This window comes from Elgaria multicarinata, chromosome 4, assembly GCF_023053635.1.
Source record: "Elgaria multicarinata webbii isolate HBS135686 ecotype San Diego chromosome 4, rElgMul1.1.pri, whole genome shotgun sequence".
Lineage (NCBI taxonomy): Eukaryota > Metazoa > Chordata > Lepidosauria > Squamata > Anguidae > Elgaria > Elgaria multicarinata.
In genome coordinates, this window is record NC_086174.1 from 50,344,250 (window position 1) to 50,368,372 (window position 24,123).

Consider the following 24,123-nt stretch of genomic DNA (forward strand, 5'->3'; position numbering starts at 1 on the left):
TAAGAGTGCGTATGGGTTTAAATTAAGGCAGACACATTAAAATCCCAATATAAAGCACTTTTTGGTTATATCGTAACCTTAGTGTTATGTATCTCTATGAAAGTAAGCATTTGACCACTATAGTAGTTTAAAAAAATGTAATATTGGAATTGTTATGGTGGAGGAAAAGAGAGGTGTGTTTAAGTCAGTTTTTAATATATGATTGCTTTTAAGCATGTTTTTAATCTATTTGTTTCTAAAGTTCCTCTGTTAGCCATCTTTAGCACCATATCTTTGGTGGAAGTGCAGGGCAGAAATTGAAAAAATAAATAGACTTGTTAAAAAATACGTTTATATATTTCCAAGACAATATTTCTGAGCTAATTATTCTGAAGCTAAACTGACCTCTGATTGGTTGGGACTAGAATTGGGAACCCTTGGAGCATGGTGGCTAAGAGCAGACAGACAGGCAAGGATGAGATGTATTGCCCCAATTTCCAGTGCCATCCGCCTAAGTAGTACTCCATCATCAGTAGTCAAAGGTGTGGTGCTGAACAAGCTGCGCAGCACATGAAATGGAAGTGTTGGAAGCACATTAGCTGAAGGAGACTGTAGAATATGACCTAGATGGGAAGAAAATAAGTGTCAAATAGTTATGCCACAACAGATGAGTAAGACTGCATTCAGGTATTTATCAGGCTGCAAAAATATTACTTCTGTTTATTATAGATTTCTAAACAATTAAGATTGACTGCACGAACTGTAGAAGTGGGCAGAAAAAGAATATGTGATCATACTTCCATTATGAACTGCATCCAGAACACTATATTAATCTTATTAAAATTGACACAACAGGGAGAAGAAGCTTATTAATTAGCCACACTAAATTAAGTATTTGCTATTTGGTAAATAACAAGGCTTGGCTCTTCTGTATTTAGTAACTGTATTCCTTGTCCTTCATGCACCACGGTATGACTAAGTGTTGCTCTCTCTGCACAAGATTATCATCTAGATATATAGTAAACACTTAGAGAAGTTTTTGTGCATCACTATAAATGGTTGGATAGATCCCTTCCAGATTTCTATTCATTCTGTGAAAAGTTAAAGAGCGAATTTCTTTCTAAACCTACATTTTACAAACGCAATTGAAGTCACATTTTCCAGTAAAAACATAAAGAATAAACAAGATTTATTCAATGTGTCTTTCAAGATAATTACCATTGGCTCTGAACACCAACATGGCTACGTTCAGACAATCAAATCTCTGTTTAATAAACTGCTCTTTCAAGCACACACACAAATTCAGATGCTTTGCTTCTGCCTTCATACAAGAGGGGAAAGAAGCCAAGAAATCACCATTAATAATAGCTTCTGATTATATACAAACAGGGAACTATGGTTAGTGGCTTAAATCCAAGCCAGAATCTGGAAGCCAACTTTAAAACACACTTATAAACCGTTAACCATAGTTACCTGATTCAGACATAACAGAAAGCCATGGCTAACTGTGGCACCCTGGGCTGTTTGCTGCTCATGTGAAGAGGGTTGGCCTGATCAGATGACACTTCAGGGACTGTGGCTAGCGAAACTGTGGTTCCCTGGGGTTAGCATTAACCACAAGCAGTGCTGTTGCACACAACACTTTAAGCCACAGTGACGCTAACCCTGCAACAGACAGTCCGACTGGGGTTAGAAAGTGACCAGGGTTTAGCAAAACGCATTACACACAACACCTTAAACCCTGCTGCTTAACCAAAACCCTTAACCAGCAGGGTTTAAGGTGTCTTCTGAACAGGCCCAGTGTAAAGCAGCTGCATGTGGGTATATGAAGTTCATACTTATCTCATTTTACTAAGCAGAGATTTGATTATTCAAATGCGTCTATAATAATGTCTGGGTACATGATGTTCAAGCCCAGGGATGGAGATTATATGGATGTAAGAGCTTAAATTTTAGAACACTAAAAACTTAATCTGATTCAAAGTTTGCTTCAAACTATTTTCCCACTATGCTGTAGCACAGATTTTTTAAAAATCCCCATCTATTAGCTATAGTTAAGAGCTATAGAACATGCTGCAGGCTCACATATTCCATTTCTTCCATGTGAATATCCCACTTACTTCCCTTCTCAGCATTAACCAAGGTGTATTGAAGTATTACACCTGCTTTAAGGTTATCATTCAACTTAGTTTAAAACCAGATTTTGAAAGCAAGACTTAAAGCTAGTTTGTTAACTCTAGTTGAAACAATGGTTAGCATCAACTTCTTTCTAGACTTAACACAACACTGGAAAAGAAAGGAATGTGGGAATTTGAGCAACATGTGAACCCCAGGCTCTAGTAGTTTCTTTACTACAATTAAGAGATTGGGAAACATAGCTGCACTGGGTCTGTTATTATTTTTTACACCATTTGAATTTGGATGATAATTTATTTATCTGTACAACTGAAGCCACACTACTTGAAAACTAGATTGTCCAGGTGAAAGCCATGGCCAAGAGTGCCTTGTCTAACTCAGGCTGATAAATCAGCAATGCCTGTTCCTAAAGTCTGCAGATTTGGCTATGGCAACACATGCTTTATTTAATCACAAATAGATGGTGTACTGCAATGTGCTGTATCTGAAACTTTCTTTGAAAGCAGGCAGAAACTTCATTTACTCTACAATGTTGCTGCCAGGTTGTTGACTGGGGCTTGGTATTGGGAGCATATTACTCCTTTATTAATACAGTGACTTTGGTTTCCAGCCGGTTTCCTATCCCAATTAACATTTCTGGTTATAACCTTTAAATCCCTACAGGATTTGGGACTGGGATATCTTCTGCCATAATCCAATTAAGATCTTCTACAGATTCTTCTCTGGTTCTGATCAACATTTGAACTGTGTTGGCTGAGATATGGGACAAGGCCTTTAGCTGTGCCTAGACTCGGATGACCTTTCACTTCTATGCAAACATCTTTCTTTTTGTCCAAGTTTTTGGTTTACTTGGTTGCTAATTTTAATCTCACTGGTTTGTTAGTTAATGTGTTTTATATGGTGGTGTCTCTCCTTTTAGTTGCCATCAGTTTTGTATTGCTGCTTTTTATTGTTGCTTTAATTGGTTTCATATCTTGTAAGCTGCCTTATGCACTTTTTAGTGGAAATGTCCGCCAACTCTTACATTAATTAATCTATCACATTTCTGGTTTTGACATTCTTGAATGTGTTGATGAAAATGAAGTAAATGAAAACAGTTAAAATATCCTTAGGAAAGTATTTGAAATGTTCATATAAAATGGATAATGTCAATAAATCAAATTCTGCGACCCTATAAAGAAAGGTTAAATGTTCCATTTGATAAACCCAGTGATTTCTGCTCTATTTTCAATGTAATAAAAAACAAACCTCAAACATGTCAGAATATGCATAGCTAACTCACGGAAATGCAGACAATATTGCTAGGAAATAAAATACTGCTCCATCGTCCTTACAGACCCACATTCATAAATCAGGCCAATCAGTAAGATAGAAAAGCACTCCTTTCTACTGATAATTAAAATGCAGAAGTTATTCCGAGAGTGTTTGGAGTTATGCTGAGCATCAACATTCTCATACTCTATGAAAGAAAGTTAGCAATAAGCAGAATGACAGTGGTCAAGAAGTGGGGAAATGTTTTGATTATAATCAAGTATGCTTTTGCACACCAATTGGAGGCAATATATACACACAGAAACTTTCCAGTAACCTTGGCTCACATTGTCTCCCACCCTGTGCATAAGGTAAGAAATGCTGCAACACAAACCTGAGGACAGGGAAGCAAAAGCAGAAAATCAAGGTGCCAGTTAAGATTATTTTGCCCTTTCTTATTTGTTATGACAGCCTGTCTAAGCTTGGACGGATCTAGACAAGAGTAGAAATAACCCTCAGATGATGAACTAGGCCAATGTGTAGATTTACAAAGCCATCAAGGTTTAGTTTATTTAACACAAAAGGACAGTGACTTCCTCAAAACCAGTGAAATTGAGTTGAACAGCTATTGCTCTTAGTCAAGATTCCATTGGAAGCCCTGGAAACAATCAATATTCAATTATTATTTTTTTTAGAAAATTTTTAAAATTAATTTTATTCGTTCTGAACAATTTTTATGCTATGGAATGAACGAAGAATCAAAAGATCTGTCCTTAAGGACCAGTTTTGACTTTCATATACTTTGGTTCCAAAGCCAGAAGAGATCCAGAGCATTGCAAAAGCCAGTTTTATCTCATTTCAAATACTTGTAAACTTGTACACTTAAGAGAAATGTTTAGCAATAGGCCCCAAATATACTTAGTAGTTATAATACATACTTCCTTCACCATCATCTGTAACTCCCAGCACCAATCTAAGCAGACACTGGGCATGTTTCCTCTCTTTAAGTAGCACCTCAGCATAGCCTGGGAGGCGAAGAAATAATCCAAAAGCAGCCAAAGAATGAGCAGGTATGGGAGACATAGTCTGTACTGTTGATTTGATAGGTGGTGGTTCTGCAGCAATTGTTTCTGGGGCTTCATAAACCAGTTCTCCCGATTGTTCAATGGTAACCCATTCAAACTGATCACTGTCCTTCTGCTTTTCCTGGGTGGTGGATGTAACCACTGGAGCACTCACCTTCAGAAAGAAAAGAAGATGCTTAATACTGTCCTCTGAGGCAGCCACTCAAAGTGTACTATTTGTTGCAAATATCATCACTAAATAGTTCCTAGACTGATTCATTTACAATATTCTGTTTAATGAGATAACAAGGATGAAAAAATGCTAACAGTGATTTCTCAACCTCTATCCAAATGAATATTTTAGTCTTGTGCAGATTATGACAAAGCTTGCTACATATTCAATAACAAATGAAATTAACAACTCTTATGATTTTCTACTTATCACAGGAAGGAAGTATACAGTCAATAAGGATTTTCCAATAATTATTTCCAGTGATAGACTTGTAAGACAAATTTAATTTGTCAATCTGATTTCTATACCATCACTTCATCTGTGGAATAAAAAAATACACCCTCTTTCAAAATTTTGTCTATTTCTATTGAAACATACTTGAGAGTTGTTAGATAGTCTAAACTGCCTTACATTTGTATTTTATTAATGACAGTCTTGGGAGATTTTTAAGCCTTCACCTAGAATCTGGAGCATGGCACCATGACAAGTAGAAAGAAAGGATTCCCAGCCTTTTTTCTTTTTTACAGTGGAGTGTGTCATGAAATTCAAAAGTTGGGAGAATGCTCAGGGACAACTTGCAAACCCCCAGCCCCACATTCAAATGGACACCCAACCAATTCTAAGTGGTTAAAGATATATTATCTATACTTGCATAATGCAAGCTGAATTTACTAGTATGTGAACCTAGCTACAGGTATATGCCTAACCAACAGTGCACACATATAGGGATCCAGTTTTTTTTCATTCTGTCTTGTCTGTTACATGGATCATGTGAAGCTGTCTTTCACCATGTTAGACCACTGGCTCACCTAGCTCAGTAATGTTTGCAAGTGGCTCTCCAAGGCTTCAGTCTTTTTCAGCCCTACCTAGAGACGCCGGGGATTGAAGCTGGGATCTTCTGCATGCAAAGCATGCACTCTGAGCCATGGATCCTCCCTCTCATAGGGAAGGATCCAACTATATCCAATGCTTCCTGGGAGCCCCGTTGTACTAGCAAGTCTGTTATTGCACAAGTATTCATTTCTACTACCATCCAGACACCACTGGATCTTTCCCATCATTTCTTAGGCCCCTGCATTCTAATAGCAGGGACAAACTATAAAAATGGAGAATAAGGGGGAACAGGCTTTGAAATTAGGAACACAATGACAGAATAGAAAGGAGACTACTGACTGTTCCATGAGAAAATGACACCCGACTAGTCGGGGACATCTAAAGCCCTTTTGTGCTTCTGTCTCCTGCTATGTTACTGGCATATGTCTGAATGCACCTTTCTCTAAAATCCAAAGAATTGCTGAAGCAGGACAGTAGCTCATGCTACCTTTTTCAAATGGTATTCCTTACCAGGAGCTACATTATGCCTTCCATTCCCTTGTCCCACCTGCAATACCAAAGAAATCAACTTTCTACCCTCTATAGCATCTAGAAGCACATGTGCTCCCCACCCTGCCGAGACTGGTAAGGAACACGTACTAATTATTTAAGGTTCCTATTGCTTTCGAGGAGCATTTCTTCCTGATATTTTTGAGTACTCTACTGCCATGGAAAGAAGAGCAGGTCGAGGTTCACTATTTTAATAAACGATTTTGTCATGCAGTCAAATGCACACACAGCATGACATCTTACTGGAGAGTGGTGAAGTATTCCAGACAGCATTTTCAATAACAGCAACCCTGTACATTACAATTCCCATTTTACAGAATTACTGATATGTATGACATCCCAATTTTAAAGATCTCCCAAATCCCTCTGAGCACTGTGCTTTTAAAATTTTCTTCTTTTGTAAGGTATCTGTAAACTATCTGTGAAGGCTTGTCAGCATGATCAGTTATCCTTGGAAAACCAGTCCCCAAGTCTGATGTCTGAATTGTTATGTTGTCCAACAGTAATGATTAATTTCCCTTTAATTCTAAAATACACATTTGTGTATATAGGAGGTGGAAGGGATACAAAGGGTGCTGGAAACACAAATGCTGTGTGCATGCATGAGAACTAAAAACAGCAAGCAATTCTACAAGAAGAATTGTTATTCTGGATAACAACAGCTCCGGAGCCAATTTTAAATGCTAAGCATCAATTCTTTGGACATTCAAAGAATTTTAATTAATTAATTATAACATAAAGGCAGCTATGCTGGATCAGACTAAGTATTCATCTAGTCCAGCACTCTGTTCACACAGGGGGCAACCAGCTGTTGATTGAGAACACGCAAGCAGGACACAAGTTCAACAGCACCCTCCTGCCCATGTTCCACAGCAAGTGGTGTACATAGGCATTCTGCTTCAGATATTTGAGGTAGCACATAGCCATCAGAACTAGTAGCCAATGATAGCCCTCTTCTCCAGGAATTTGTCTAACCCCCTCTTAAAGCCCTCAAAATTGGTGGCCATCACTACAACTTGTGGTAGCGAATTCCATAGTTTGACTATGTGCTGTGTGAAGAAGTACCTCCTTTTATTTGTCCCAAATCTCCCACGAACCAGCTTCATGGGATGACCCTGGGTTCTAGCATATTAATGTTATTTACATTTATATACTGCTTAATTCAAAATATTTCGAAGTGATGTATTTCTGAGCTAGAAATAAAGCATGCTTTTTAAACAAGAAATTTTGAAGAATACTTAATATGCAGTTTATATCTCAAAGGCAAAATATAGTCTCATTGCATTTTTAAAAACTATGGAAAGATATCAAACTTTATAAAAATGCATAACACTGGGTACAATCCAGCCAGAACTAAAAACATTTGTTCCACTCATTTCAAAACATGCAATCTATAATTAAGTCAGCTATACACATGTTTGGACTTACTTGTTGAATTACGTCTGGATAAAGCATAGGAAGTCTTTCTGCGATGAGGGCCAACCCACCCATTCCAGCAAAAACTTGTAACGGAGATTGAATGGGGCACACTTCAAGAAAGGATTCATCCAGTACTGTATCCATGCACTCCTCACCTGGCGTGACTGCTTCATCTTCAGTACAAGGCCCCAATATATCTGCATGCTCTATATATGCACAGACAAATAGAAAGTCAAATTGTTCAGTGAAATGGTATTATTAATAAAATGTCCTTACATAGACAGTTAGCCTGGAATAACCAACTCAGTTCAAACACAGCATGCAGCGATCTGAAATAAAGAGCTCACGTGTTAAAAAAAAGTAGAGGGAAGGCGTGGTTCACTTTTTTTCGGGCAAACAGCATAGTTATCTCTCTCTGCAGAGGTGGGCTAAATACAGAGAATAGCTTGTCACTAACAGAAACAGTGAGCAAAGAATATGGGTGATTCTGGAATTCCTTGCCCATGTAAATGAGCTTTTGATTCAGGACAAGAATCTTGAAACAAATGTGTGTATTCCTCATCCATTAAATTGAGCCTATTTTTTTCTGAGCAAGGGAAGAAAATGCAAACAATCTGTGGTTAAAAAGTTCACTTCTTAAATACCAACTACTCACCCTGAGAGCTGAAATTGTTCAGAAAGCAATTTAAAAAAAATCTTTCTATAATACTAAAATACTGAAAATGAACTAAGTGAAAACACGGCTTCACACTACAGCTGCATCCTTCGTTGAACCCCCCCCTTTGTTTTTTAGATAGTGCACTTATCAGTAAATGCCTCAAATATTAATGAGTTGAAATGATAGCACGTGTGTTGTAATATTATTGGAAACAGGAATGCTGAATGAGTGCAATTAGTTGTGAAATTTTCAAAAGATAAATCAAGTATATTACCACAGTTATGTAGAGTCAACATTTGAAAACCTTAACCAGGTCAAAGAACAAGAAACAGTTAAAGACAAACACAGTAAAAATAGACAATTAAATGTATACCTTTTTCAGTATGGAGGCGCTTAAATGAATCTGTTTTTGAAAGGCTTGGGTCTGAGATCACTTTGGAGCCAAGCTTAACCGCCAAATCTATGGATCGGTATCCTTGAGGGAGTTTGCGGTCATACAGCAGAGTCAGAAGCTGGGCAAGTGTCATCTCAGGTGGTAGTGGCTGACCTAAAGAACACTAAGTAGGTTACAAGCAGCTCTAAAGCAAGAGTTATCTGTACATTTGGTAGCACAAATTATGGCTTCAATGATCAGCTAGGGTTAATGCAAACTGTGGGTTGCTTTAACGAGCCTTCATCCTTTTACGTTTTCACATATCCACTTCTTATAATTTGCTCAAGTCCTTGGGATGCCTCCTTCAGATTTTCATATAATTTGGAAAACATTTGTGTTACAAAACTAGACACATTGGGCAATATTCAATGCTGCGGTTCACCCTCCGCCAGTTCTGTTGTGCTCGTGGGACCCACCACTTGCATAGCAGGGAATTTGTGGTTGTAGAAGTAACCCCAGAAATGCTTGTTTCCAGAATGGGACTGGTCAACAGAGCTCCCTTCTCTGAGCTCAGCTCAGCTCTTCCAGAAATGAGTATTTTCACTCATTTTAGACTGCTTCAGAAACTGCTAGCTTCCCATTGTGCTAGCGGTACATCCCATTAGTGCATGAGCAGTATTGCATACTACCCACTTCATTAGATTGAATAAATATTTAAATGATACAATATCACTTACTTAAGTAAATGTGATACACAAATCATCATTCATCTCTAAGCTGTCAAACCCACAAAATTCAACACAGTCTCATGAACTCAGCCATGGCGGCCACAGGCATTTATATTGCTGGTTTGTAGGAAAATAGGTCCTTGAAAATATGATTTCAGTATAATTAGCAAACAGCTGATTCACTCCACAGTAGAACCTAGGGAAGTGGGTATATCATCCAGCACTTTATGCACATCAAGATACAAGACAAACATGTTTTAGCAGAAAACCTTGAACGTTACCTGGTAGGAGTTTATGGTACAGGTGAAAAACAGGAACACTAATAGTTTTGCTGGAAGTGTCACCTCCCGTGGAGGAGCTGCCTACTTTATCTGCTATCACTCTTCCTCGCCTTGATGGTGGGCGAGGAGGTGTAGAAGATACAGCCCTTTTTGATTGAGATTTCAAACCTATAATAGAAATGAAGCAATAGTCTAAATGAATTTGTAATAACAAAGGCTACTCAAATAAATACCAAGTAATCATTCTATGTGACACAGTATCATGTTTAAAGTGCTTTTGACACATTTGACAGCCGCTATGAATGCAGTATTTGCATGCCAGGGAAATTCTACCTGGGCCAGAGATTGCTGATGTGTGAAGGTTGCACAGATTGTTGCTGATGCATAAATTTAGAAACTTTAAAAAGCCCCATTCCTATCAGGTCCACTTTTTAAACACATACTATCATCTTTACTGCACCGTCCTGCACACTCCTATATTCCATCGTGCTGGTCAATGAGCAGAAGGTGCTCAGACTGCAGACATATTTTTTTTTAAATAACTTTAAACACATCGAGGACTAACTTAGCTTTTTTAACTGAGCTATGATGGTCATATTCTCCTCATACCATACCAAACAAATGTGCTTTATACCAAAGATAAGCACACACACATACCAGAGGCAACAACAACACTGTAATTGTCCTGAAACCCATTTTCTGCTTTAACTTTTTCTTTTTCTTCATAGTTCTTTTTTTCCTTGTCTTCTTTTTGTTCACTAATTAATTTTGCAGTTATACTCGGGGTATCTGAAAAACAAAAATTATTTTATATAAAATAATGTTGAATAAAACCATCATTATTTGAATGCCCAGCCCCTCAAAAGTATTTTTGTTGCTTCTAGTTTGATAGTTTCAAACTTTTCATGCCATCTAATTTATTCATCAGTCTTGTGCCTGTATGCCCTGTCTCAGCCTCACATCCACATACTGAACCGTGTTTGCATTGCAGCCTGTGTGGGTAGAGCTCAATACTCATGGGCATGTATACTGCCTACATGATTTGGAATCCATGTTTATAGGCCCTTATGGAATGTATGAATGTCAAGCAGGCTGGCCACATGCATAAGCGGGGGGAGGGCCCCCAAGATAGGCTGGTGGAATCTATAGAGACTGATCTGTACAGACTGTAGAGGCATTTTGGGTGACATGGAGACTGCACATGCCTTTGTCAACCCAACCCTCTCTGACTGTTGACACAAATGGCATGTGGGGAGACTCACTACAGCGGCTTTCATGTTGCTACCAGTAATGTACGCATCAGACCTTAATCTCTCCTTCTGCCATCTTTTGAAATGTGGATCTTTTAAGCACTTTCTAGGGCTTCATAAAAAGTTAAGACAACTAGTTATGCGTCATTGGTACTGAAGTAAGGTACTACAGGCCTACTTTCCATCATTCGTACAAACTTGTTTTCTTCTGCATTAGAACATGGAATATTTTATATCTGAAAGGTACTTAATGGTTTTTTTTTAATTGGACATAAACAAACTGAATATTCAAGGCCTATCTATATATGCTCACTAAACAGCATCTGCATAGTGCCCTCTCCACCATGCTAGTTTGAAGAGCTTCAGCTATTGGGCGGCATAAAAATGTAATAAATAAATAAATAAATAAGTAGAGATGAGGAAACTGCTTTACGGTTATAGTGCAATCAGTGCAGATATATGCTTTAGAAACCGATTTCTAATCCAGGTTTCATATCTTGATTTGTAGCGAATCCTTAAACATCTTTTGGTGTTCAGATATAATGTTTCAACTATGGTTAATAAAAACAAACCATAACTAAGTGGTATACCTGCATAGCACTTACAGGATTCAGATAAAGCATGCTACAGCAATGGCATGGGAAGACATCCTGGAGCTGTTGTTCAAGCCAGTTCCACATTGTGAATAGTGTGTAAAACAGTAATGAAAATTCCATTTCGCACACATCCTAAACTCAACATACACAAAACTGCAGAATTTTAATTTAACCATTTTGACTTTCTAAAAAACATACTATCCAATATTTAGAAGTGAGTATCAGCGTCGATCTTAAACAGATTTGCCTCAGTAAAAATCCATTAATGAAAGTTTCTGTCATAGGTATAAAAAAACTGGTATCACTGGTGTGATTGGAATCTAGGCCTAAACTTTCTATAACAAAAAAGCCAGTTTTAAAAAAGTAAAGAATATGTAACTTGCCTGACACACGATCAAGAACCTCTGCCAACGTTGTTGAGACTGGTAAGAGAAGAGTGCGGAATTTGTGTCCTGCCCCATACATTGGATGCTGAATTACATGGCTGGTAGCATTAATTCTACCTTTGTACAGCTAGAAGTTAGGGAATATAAATTATTTCAAGCATTTAGAACTGAAGTGTCATAATAGTTTCAAAATTCTATAAATAAGCTCTCGGTCAGGGGTGGGGAACAAGTTTTAAGTGGGGAGGCCAAATTGCTCCACAGCAGGCCTTCCATCGCCTCCTTGCCTTTCTCTATGCCCCTTTCAGCAGAGAGATAAGAGCCCGGCTGATGCTGGGAGGAACAGCTGCTCCTCCCAGGGCCAGCTGAAACCTCGGCTTCACACAGCGCCTTTGGGCAGTGTGCGCTGTACAAATGGACTCAGCCAGAGTAGCCACAAGAAATCGAATTGGAGATAACAGTGGGGATTCCTCCAGGGGGTGGGGTTTGGAGGGGATTCCTCCATGGAGGAATCCAAGGGGGAGCTGCAGGCTGGATTAGGCCTACAGGCCAGAGGTTCCCCTCCCAGGTAGGCTGTGGGAGTCTAATCCTATGTACTACATAATTTAGAGGGGCAGTATCCAACTGTGTCATTCTATTACAGCAAATGACATTGTGCTACCACAAACTAAGTTCTGAACTATGCACAAGAGAAGAATCTAAATAAAACTATATTTGTGTAATGGGCAACTGCTTGAGCAACAGAAACATTCAACGGAGTTGTGCTACACTGTTTGAGTTTGCAGAATGACATTGTTGGATACTGCCCCGAAATCTTCACTAGTCTAAAAATAAGAGAGCTGAATGACAACCAGTTCAAGTCAATTAGGACAATCCTAAAATAAAGTTTTTTGCTGGCAATTACAAAAAAACCCAAAACATTTTTATTGCAGTATTATAGGGAAAATAGGCAAGAATCTCAGAAACAAAACTAATTCCAATTCTTTATACTGAAAAGATACTACCAAGAATTTGGGATTGTAAGATTACCCCTCACAACTGAGCTCTTCATTCTGAAACACGTTAGGTTTAATCATTTTTTTTTATTGGCACCTTTGATAACACATTCTCTGTTCACATTCTGTATTAGTAATTGTGGAACAGCATAATCTTAAGGAGGAATTAGAATGTAAGGTTCATGAGGAGCTAGGAAACCAAAGGTCTTTGTGAGTGCAATCCTTCGCAGGCTCCAGAATTTCAAATCGGTTTTAAGTGGGGGATTAAATTGCTCGTGTGATGTTGAATCGCCACCCTCCTCTCTTTGGAACCTTAAGATGTTAGTGAGGACCACAATCAGAGCACCACCCCATCCATTTTACCTTTCTCCATGCTGAGTTCTGTGCCTTTCACAGCATGGAGAAAGGAAGTGGATGCTCCTCCCTGCACCATCCGAGTTCCTGGCTTTGCACAGTGTGGAAACAGACTCTGTCTGAACTGGGAAGAGAGACTGCTCCAAGCCCCAGGCTTCAGAAGGTGCACTCTGTGAGAATGGACTGGGAGGGGCACCCATTCCTGCTGGGTACCCTGTTACACTCATCCCCACTGCTATCCCTGATCTGGGGATTTTTCTCCATGGGGCAAGGCTTGGATTCCACCCCCTGGAGGAATCAAAGGAGCCTCTTCAGGCCAGAGGTTCCCTCCCCCATCCTCTACACCTCTGGATCATTCTTTATGAGTGCTTGAATACACACAGAGGAATGCTTGAAGAGGAATTAACTTCCTTTAAAGTTAATTCCTAAATTAACTTTAAAAGAAGTAAATAAATCTTCCATTAAAAAATACTGCATGGCATTTCTTACCACAACAGAAAAAGCACACACACACGTGCAATACAGCAAAGTAAAAGCGAAGAAAGCAATCCCCTCGGGGTTATTTTTTTTATTCATTAGAGTCAACATCAGCCTACTATTGTACTGCAGTAGTTTTAGAAAGAGTTTCTATATAGTACACCACTACATCTACATCACTGGGGCTAGAAAACAATGCATATAATTAGATACCAGCTCCTACTAGGTTGGAAATAATATCAAATCCTGAACCAGAATCAAATATCTAGTTAAACAGATTTTAATAACCCTAGGAGCAGATTATGGGGGTGGGGGGAGTCAACTTACTGGACAAGGTGACTGAAGGAACATTGTCACTTTTTCATCCTCTAACATCAACTGCAAAAAAAGCCTTCTAATAAATCCTGAAATATTTCCAGAAGTTGGGAGATTGCTTCTTTGAGGAGAAGAGTGAAAGAGTTCACAGAGAACCTAAAAAAGGAATGGAGAAAAATTTCAAATGTTTTCTAAAGTATGACAACTACACCTAAACATAGTTAATGAACTGTATCCAACTTTGTTGATCCACCTGTACAAGGACACTGGTGATGGAACAGATTCATCCTTCCCTTCTACAGCACTCTGTACCCTCCTCAAATCTGCTTCGGAGGTTGGGGGAAGTTCTCTAGAGAAAATTTGTATAGGGAGGGAGGATTCCAGGAGAGTGAAATGGAAGGGGAAGTCTACTCATGTGATGTTGGACAGAAGCCATTAATTGTGGTAACAATTAAAGCTCTGCCTTCTATTTGTCTTAAAGCTCACAGGGTTTCAACGGCAGCAGGTTATGTCTTGAAATTAGGCTCAGTGGTCGAGTGAAATGTATGGGCCAGCAAAAAGTTGCAAAAACCAAGCATCTATTTAATGTTCATTTGTGTAAACATAACCAGGGTTTAGCAGTTAGCAGCCCAGGGGTTATATCTGCTTCCTCCAAAGCCCACAACAAGTCACTACTTCACTCTAGGGTTGGTGGAAGGGAACACTTGAGTATATCATTGGAGTGCACCAAAGAGCCCCACATAATGCACTCCAATTCATATGGGCAGCCAACCGGGTTTACCACATCACCACCAGTCAGGACAAAATCAGAGTGAGCTACACTCTACCTCCAATAAAGCTGGCTGCCTTGCAAAAAGTGAGCGTGTACAAAGGGATAACACTGAAGGTGACTCCAACTCTGCACACTTTCTCTCCAGCCCACTTCCCCCTTCACTGCGAGGTGAACAGCAAACAGAGAAGACGAGGGACCCACTTTTTACCACTTACAGAGAGTGGCCAACTAGTAAAATTGTCATGTGGAGCTTGAAAGCCATCTGGTTAACAGGCAATACAAATGTTAACTGTTCATTTAGGCATTTTTACCCTACTACATTAATTTCTCAGCAGCTTACACACACACACACACACACACACACACACACACACACACAGATACAAATAAAATATTATAAAATGCACTTAAATTAGAATGAAGACTAAATATTTAAATTCCTTATACGACTTGTATGATTAGGAACGTCTTACATCTTTTGCTCAATGTCAGCAGGCTGAAGTGAAATTATTCCAGATGGAGAAGCCACCACAGAAAAGACTCTTGTGCCAGATCCCCCACCAACCTAACCAACCAAGCGTTTCCCCGTGATCTTTAACAGAATATGGGCTCATGAGAAGACAGTCTCAATAACAGTACCAGACACTGTTGCTTGCCATTAGCATGGAATCCCTGTGCAAATGGGGAAACCCATATTATTAATGATTTTCAGATGTTATAGTTGCCATTTACAGTTGTACTGTTTGCACTGGCATAAGAAGCTTAGCATATCCAAGTTACTTTGTGACATTATTTCTTAGCTTTGATTTCATCGTAGGCACCAGAAAAGCAGATCTAGACACTTCAAGAAAGACTCCAGTCCACAAGCTCTCAGCCAGACCTTCAAATCCAGCTAAACAGACATGGTAATCGATATCAACAACTCAATAGGTGAACTGATTTATTACCTGAGCCATCAGTCTCTGGTTATTAGGATGGCAAGAGATGCACTGCAAGAAGAATGCAACTGTGGCGTTTTCAATTGCAGTCCTTTGCTGAGTGGTCAATCCTGTTCCTGAAGCTGAAGAAAGTAAAGTGGGCCTGGCACTATTCTGTTGTGTTGCCATACCATGTCCTCCAGAAGTAGCACCAGAATGGCAGAGGAGAAATAAAAGTGCTGTCCACAGAGGGTTGACTTCAGAGCCACCCAACCAGTCCTTCATAAGGTTGCTGTTCCCGACATCCGTCAAGAACCTGAGAACAGGAGCAACTAAGTCTGCTGTGATGGGCATTTTATTAAAGTGCTGTGGAACATGGTGTCTTCTGAACCTGTCCTGGGAATTGTCTGTTGACTGAGCATAGAAGTCATAGGCAGAGGTATGGTTAAAGCAAAAACTCGCAAGGCTTCTTACAAGAAGAGAGGGCAAACCTGAGTCCAACAGCTGTTTAATAGCTTCAGGAGACTGTGATGAGGCAGCAAGGGTGGCCAGGTGAGACTCTGTTAGTGCAAGAGGTGCTTGTGCATTTTTAGAGTCATCTGTTAAAGATGAACTAAGGTCCTGCTTTTTGCTGTCATCTGTCATAGACAGTCTGTGTTGCAACTGTACAGGGGGAGGAGTAATACCCATCCAACCCATGAGTAAGGAAAAATAATTTGGGTGAATGTGGCACATTGAACAAAGCAGACTGTCAACAGCTTTCTTCAAAACCATATTGCAGGGAAGAGACATGGACCAATTAAAGAGAGACCTAAAGAGGAAAAAAGTAATTAGAATATGCTACATGCTCATTTCTCCTAGTTAATCAAAAACATAAACATGTTGTTCAATTGCTCTATTTAATAAGGCAGACAAAAGAAGCAGAGTGTGTAAATGTGTCATTAGATAGGTCACGGGGCCCATATCAAACAATTTCACTGGCTTCTGATTATAGTGGAAGAACAACAACAACAAAAACCACTCACAAGTGCTCATATATGGTAAAGTCAGGTGGAGGGGGGAGGTTTTAGCTATAACTCTCACTATCCTGCAAAATTAATATCTTTTTGACCTACTCAAATTTAAGAGTAGTTGATCTCTCTGTTGTACAACTAGACACATAAAGAACCTGGCTTCATATTAACACCTTCTCACATGAAAAGTAGTCACATGTAACACAGACACCCACTAATTCTGAAGGCTTCTCTACAGTCAGGTAAAAGAAATAATAAAACCGGAAGGAATAAAAGTTGCTGACTGCCTTGTCATCCCTCGTCTATCTCATCCTCTCCCTCTTTTATCCTCGGTTGGGAGGGGAAAGAGTTGGAACAATTAACTGCAAAGGAAAGATACCCATAAAACAAAAAGATGGAGAAAGAACACTAACACCGCTACAAATCCCTCTCTCTGCCTGGCTTTGGGGAGACCCTTCGGAATTGCAAGTAGTTAGAATATAGATTACATATATAGTCAGGGTATTATATACAGTAGAAAAGCGCAAACAAATTTATATTATGTACATCCTGGCAGACTATGACCCAGTTTACTTGTGACACTGGTGAATCATGAGTTTATTAACCCAAGATTTGCTTCAATGCATAAGCATTGCTTAGAGAGAGAAAAAATCTAGGTCGCCTAATTTAAGTTTCAAGAGTGACAAAAATCTAAAAGAAAAATGTGAAATATTTCTATAAAGTATTTAAAAAGCTATACCATTTTAAGCATGCAACATCTTGTTTAAACTGGAGTCTATGTTAAATTATAAACATTACATTATTATTTATTTATTGCATTTTTATACCGCCCAATAGCTGAAGCTCTTTGGGCGGTTTACAAAAATCAAAACCACAAAAACCATTCAAAATATAAAACAACCAGTATAAAAGCATAATATAAAATACAATCTAAATATGAATTTTCTATACTCTTTTATGTAACAAAATCAAAGGAGTGATGGATTCTACCTGTTAAAAGATTTACAATCCATGGGCCTTTGTCACTAAAAGAATCAGTGCCTTGAGCATCCCTGCCAATGGAAACTATAGCTCCAAAAACATTCACAGCATCTTGAAAAATTATGCATTGTCTACGGCTAAAGTGATTCTTCGCTCTGTGTAAAATGGAGGCATTCCAGGGCCAATTTTATGAAATAGTCATTGCTTAACAAGTATCAAATTTGTATCACATGGTAAAAGGCATGTGAGAGGAGCTCCAGATTTGTGTGTGAGAGTCTCTGCAGAGGCCACCAGTGAGGGAGGAAGCAGCAGCCAGGCACCTCTCCACCGTGCCTGGGTCCAGCTCCAGCTGAGAGCCCCCTCCCTCCTGCTACCAACTGTCTCTACAGAGGCCACCAGTGAGGGAGGAAGCAGCAGCCAGGCATTTCTCCACCGTGCCTGGGTCCAGCTCCAGCTGAGAGCCCCCTCCCTCCTGCTACCAACTGTCACTGCAGAGGCCACCATGAGGGAGGAAGCAGCAGCCAGGCACCTCTCCACCGTGCCTGGGTCCAGCTCCAGCTGAGAGCCCCCTCCCTCCTGCTACCAACTGTCTCTGCAGAGGCCACCATGAGGGAGGAAGCAGCAGCCAGGCACCTCTCCACCGTGCCTGGGTCCAGCTCCAGCTGAGAGCCCCCTCCCTCCTGCTACCAACTGTCACTGCAGAGGCCACCAGTGAGGGAGGAAGCAGCAGCCAGGCACCTCTCCACCGTGCCTGGGTCCAGCTCCAGCTGAGAGCCCCTCCCTCCTGCTGTCCCCTGTAACTGCAGAACTTTCCAACTAAGATTGTAGTGCCTGAATTTGCTTTCCTTTTCCCCCTCCTCCTCCTCCCTCCCAATCCCCTTTCCTTTTGTGTCATGTCTTTTAGATTGTAAGCCTGTGGGCAGGGACTGTCAAGAAATACTTTTGTAAGCCGCCATGAGAGCCTTTTTTGGCTGAATGGCGGCATAAAAATACTTAAATAAATAAAAAAAATAAATAAAAAAATTAGAAACTGACAGTCATTTTGGTTTGCACGTGTGCATGTATTATGAACTTGGTTTTAAATGACCTTTCAAGGTCATTTAAAATGTCACATAGAAAGACTCAAGGCTAAATGGTCTAATCAATAATCTGACTTCCTTTAGGAAATTCATTTTTAAAAAACTATCATGTTAGGTGTTTACTTCCAACCAACACAGATATTAGTAGTTCATTAAACTACAAATGGAAAAATGAATCTGCAGCCTGTTACTATTTAGTATAACTAACTTCAAAGCTTAAAGGTCTTAGAAGGAAATATAATTTGCGAAAGCTACATCTGGTACAAACGCTTGCTTAAACTACTTACTCAAAGAGCTCTCTGTTCAGCAACGCTGGCAAGTCATATTCTACAAGCAATTCATAGCTGTGCCATAAAATTGCTGCTACACAGTGCAAATGGGAAGGAGATGGCATCAGAAGACCATACTCTCTTGTGGAGCTATTTGGACAGATGTAGTTAATTCGACCACTTTTTTTCATAGCAGCTATTCTTGCTGAATCGCTGACCCACTTCAACAGGGCTTGAATTCTAGAAGGTAGATACACATTAAAAAATCAAAGTAAAAACAAGGAATATTGTGTTATGAACTGAAGAGACCATGAACTGGACTGTAGACAAAAGAACAAAATTTCAAACCAACACATAAGCTAAAAATAACCCACTCCAAACAGTTCTAAACAGATTTAACCCACAGCATCCAGTGTTCATGTATTCATTTTATTAAAGCCAACTTCATGACACTAATGCCAAAGTAAATCAGACACAGGCAATTCAATATTTTGTCTGATTACCAGACTTGATAATTGAAAACAATTAGCTTAGATGTTTGTTGTGTGTTTTTTAAGTACATGTGCCATCTAGAGCCATCCTATGGTCCCTGGGAAAGCATACAGCAGATTCTCCATCTGAGGCTGTAGACATTACTACAATCTTGGGAAGGGGAATTAGAGATCAGATTTTTCTCCCATCCCCTCACAGCCAATGCTCTTCTGAGGTGGGAAGACCAATTTCAAAAGAGCTTAGGGAGAGGAGAAGGCAGGATGGTGGGTAGGTGGGGTGGAGGAGAGGCTCATCATGGAAAATATAAGAAGAGGAGGAACGGGAAACATTTTCACCTCTGTCTTCCTCCTGCCCTGGCTCTTGCTGGCAGCCCAAAAGATAGACAGAGAGCTCTGATCTCAAAACTTTCTGCAAATTAACTGTGAATGGTCTGTCAATGGCTTTAAGGGGGGGGGGAGTTAACCGCCCAAAGTGCTTTGGCTATTGGGCAATATGGAAACATAATAAATCAATGATCTAGAAAGTCTAAATCAATGTGTTTGTCTTACACGATCATTTCAAATTCTTCCAACTCTATAGGAAGACTGTGCAAGGAGAAAAGGACTCCAGGAACTGCTTGCGTATGACAAAAGCCTTTTCAGTATTACACATACCTAAAAGCCAATTTGGCTTCTGTTTGTTGGCCACACTCCACTTTCAGTGATTTGCCCTCTCATGACGCTCTACAGAATGTCAGGGAACCTCTTTCAGCCTGAGGGCTGAATTCAATTTCGGAGAAACGCTCGGGGGGGGGGGGGGGGGGGCTGCATTTCAGTGGTGGGCAGGGCCAAAGGCAAAAGGGTTGAGCCAAAAATACAAATACCACCAGCGTCTTGTAGATTAAAGCTCTTGCTGACAGTAACTAAGCTTTAGGCATTTCAAACTTTTAAGAGTGGGTGCGGGGAGGGGGTGGAAGCTGCACAAAAGTTTGGGAACAGATAAAATTATTAAACTAAAAATTGTAAAATGTACACCGACCAGAAAACACATCAAATATAAAACACCATTAAGCACCCATTTATCTCCATCTGGAAGAGGGAAGGATACAAATTAGAAGAGCGCCCTGAGAGCGATACTAATAATGGGGTAGTGAACTCTTTCCACAAATCTCTACCAAAGGAGCAAAACAATACATCTGCTGGGAAATCATGGACATGAATGATTTCCCCAGCAGAATTCTCTTAAGACCACCCTCAAGTAACACTCTGGGAAGTACATTTAATTGTGCACTTGAGAAAGGCCTTCTGTATTTGGGGATTGTTCGGTCTTGCAAATAAGATGCTGATATATTTCGAGGGCTAGGTGGGAAACAGTAAAGGCATAATTTTCTTGTAGCAAACAAACTGTTTTATACAAAGATGTACTTGTGGCAGCACTGCAGAATGAACTGTAAACTGAAATCCATGCACCCTACATTTGTGAATACGTGTTTGCGTGTGCGTGTGTTAAGAAAGCAAACTGTTTACCTATCTTTTGTTCCAGGATCCTGAGTGGTCCCAAGTTGATAGAGAATATCAATTGTGGAGTCAGATGATAGGCCATTTAATCTTCCAAAAAGCAAGGGACTGTTCAAATCTTCCCACATAAAAGAAAAGATTTATTAATGATGCATGTTGAGCAATATATATCACATTGGCTTTTAACTGGTTTTTAATGGCCTGAAGAAGAAAAACCCTGACCTTTAAAAAAATGTCAATCTTAATTGTTTCAAAGAAAGGTTGGAAATATTAACTGACAATCATCTTACAAAATGGAGATGTTAAAATATACTTATTTCTAAATTCATGTTATTTTTCTGATATGGTATTTATTTATTTATTTACATTTATATACCGCCCCACAGCCGAAGCTCTCTGGGCGGTTTACAACAATTAAAAATGGTAAACATTAAAAGTATACACAATTTAAAAACCATCAAAAACATAAAAACAGTACAAAAACAATTGATTTCTTCGAGCACAGCAAGGCTAAGCCTCTTCAAGTCACATGATCATTAAAACTGGAAATAAAGTAAGCCACACTCTTTTACCTGTAGGATCACTCCCAGATGCAGAACAGTTTCTTAAAAGGATGTCTATTAGTTTTAGGCCTATCTTGGTGGACTGAAGTCCAATTTTGACAAGCACAGCCTCAATGTTTGGAGAATGCATGCCACAGTATGGAGACATCAGTAGAGCAGCACATGTCTGCAGCAGGTTGGCAGTGGGTGCTGCAGCACTAGCCATCATTCCTTCTAAATCACTAATGTGAGTGAGGCAATGGTGCAACAACCTTAGCCATCCAATGCTGGAAAAGAAAGAAGAGAAATTAAAGTGGAAGAACAGATTCCATCCCAACTTCAGCACAAACAGTTGAGAAGCATCATAACACAAGATCGGAGAACAGGGGTCCTGGAAAACAGGCGTATGTTAATAGGAACCAGAAGAGGAAAAATGAAAGGGCTGTTATCCCAAATCTATCAAGTTCTTATAAGTAATGAGAATAATGATAGCTTTTTTAAAGAAAAATGTGGGATAAAATGCTTCGGTCTGACATTCACATTCTGTCTGCTTTACTGTATATATGACAGGATCTGATATCATTATGGATCCTGTATTGGTGCTCTGTGACACCTCTGCCAATTGGCAAAGATTTATGCTAACCATGCTTTTTTCCTGAAAAGGTAATAAACCAGGGGATTTTATGAGGCTGGGGTCTACAGCAGCCGTTCCGCCAGAGGGCTCTAGTGGTAGTGAGTGCTGATCAGTGCTGAGGGAACCCACAGGTGTAAGCCTGCCCAAGGTCCCCCCAAAAACTGAAGCTGGGCTTTTCTACATGAAAGAGGTGGGAAACATGTGCCCCCGCACCCCCCGGAAATGAAAGAAACAAGAACTCCATAGTGGTTACAGAATGCTAAAATTGACAAATTATGCTTGCTAACGAACTACATTTGTCTGTTTTAAACTACTGGGAGTTATGGAGTGGTTTGCTGCTAAATTTTGATGGCAAACAAGGGATTTCTTTTTTTTATTTTTTATTTCCCCTCTCCCAGTGTGGCCTGCGGGGCAAAACGGCCCTCGGAACCTCCAGCAGTTACCCATTCCTGTCATGCATTAGGTTCATGAGAATTACCATGAAGAAGTGCAAATTATTATTTTTTTAAAAGAAAAACCAAACTTTACAAAGATGCTTATCATAAACCCCCCTGTACCTATTTGTCTGAAATGTAGCCTTCAAAAAAAGACTACTAAGCTTGAAAATTTCACCAAGGTCTCCAAAAATTTTAAAAGTTACAGACATTTGTTGATTTCCCCACTATAGTCTGCTGAGGACTTAAAAGGCTTCAGAAAATGAGTCAAGGTGACTCTTGAGTACAAGGTGAGCTGTGATGTCTATCTGAGCCAACAAGACGGGTTCTAAGGTAAAAAAAAATCTATGCACAGCTCTGCAAGCATCTATGAAGGTTAGGAACATGGGTGGGGAACTGCTGGCCTGCAGGCCAAATCCAGCCCAAGGACCCTTCCGTTCCAGCACATGGTCTTTTTTCCTTGGCTCTGGCCATCTGGCCCAGCTATTATACTTTTCTAAAAAGCCAACTGTTCAAGCCCAGTCTTTCCACTGTGATCTACACAATTATCATCCCCACATCCAATGGGAGGCTTTCCTCCAAGCCTAATTGCTGTACTGCAATCGAGGGAATGCTTCCAAAAGTGGTGTGGGGGCGGGGGTGGCAGTCCACTTTTATTTTGATTCCAGCCACTGCTGGCATGCAGTCTCCAGAAGGTAAGCTATGTGGGTATGTAACAGCCTAAACGTCAGGTTATCCACTCTTCTTGTTATTCTATTGACAATACATACCTTGTTTTGGATACCTGGTCTTCAGAAGGAAGGAATGGGTTGTTGACTGTTGCAGATGAGGTGTTACCAAAGGCAGTGAGCCCCAGCAATTTAATCTGAGAGAGACCTAATGTGCTAGCATCTCGTGGGCGGTGAAGGCGAAGACAAACAGCTGAGGCAACTTCAGCTTTTACAAGTTGTATTTTTATGTAGGTAAGACCACTTGTGATAACAGGCGTAGATAAAGGTAACATGTTCACCCCATCTGCACTTATTTCAACAGATACTGATGAAGGGCACGCTGTAAAGACACAAACACATGCACATCTAAGATCGGGGTTACAACTTGGAGGCATCAATTTCATTGCTTTAAAATTGAAAATAAATAAAAACATTCCACAAATGAAACAATAAGTGCATGCTGCATATACTAGGAGCCACTAACACCACCTAGATCACACGGTAATGGAACGGACCAAAGGGGAGAGACCCCGGACTTACTCATCAGTGGCACCCAGGACTTTGTAAAAGATGTAAGCTTTGCTGAGCTGATTGGAAAGTGACACAGTGCTACCCAATTCAAAGTAAAACAAATACTTTTTCTGGGTTTTTACATTTTTAATGGAATATAGCTTAAATTAGGTATAGTATTTCTTATAATTATTTTTTTTGGTTAGAAATAGTGAATGTTTCACAAATTTTTTTGGGGGGAAGATTATATACTATTAAAATTAGTTTGTTGTTATTACTCTTGTACAACTCTTTGGTTTTGCTTGCTTGTTTTTGCAATAAAAAGGGTTTTAAAAAACGTAGATTTTATACTATGCGATATGTGGCGTGACCAGTGTGCAGGTTTAGAAGACTGAGATGG

The 24,123-nt window shown here is 39.7% G+C and overlaps 1 protein-coding gene across 4 annotated transcripts in view; it reads right to left on the reverse strand.

Annotated features, from left to right (window-relative positions):
• BIRC6 (baculoviral IAP repeat containing 6) overlaps nt 1–24,123 on the reverse strand; it is a 169,003-nt gene that overhangs the window by 68,095 nt on the left and 76,785 nt on the right. For all 4 annotated transcript variants that reach the window (XM_063124258.1, XM_063124259.1, XM_063124260.1 and 1 more), the window contains 13 exons: nt 23,274–23,553; nt 21,466–21,722; nt 20,903–21,011; nt 18,924–19,145; nt 15,594–16,374; nt 13,887–14,030; nt 11,734–11,863; nt 10,162–10,293; nt 9,505–9,672; nt 8,496–8,669; nt 7,474–7,670; nt 4,305–4,605; nt 385–602 (listed from right to left, as the gene is read on the reverse strand). In XM_063124258.1, the coding sequence (XP_062980328.1) occupies nt 385–602; nt 4,305–4,605; nt 7,474–7,670; nt 8,496–8,669; nt 9,505–9,672; nt 10,162–10,293; nt 11,734–11,863; nt 13,887–14,030; nt 15,594–16,374; nt 18,924–19,145; nt 20,903–21,011; nt 21,466–21,722; nt 23,274–23,553 (3,113 nt within the window). The remainder of the gene's footprint in view (nt 1–384; nt 603–4,304; nt 4,606–7,473; nt 7,671–8,495; nt 8,670–9,504; nt 9,673–10,161; nt 10,294–11,733; nt 11,864–13,886; nt 14,031–15,593; nt 16,375–18,923; nt 19,146–20,902; nt 21,012–21,465; nt 21,723–23,273; nt 23,554–24,123) is intronic.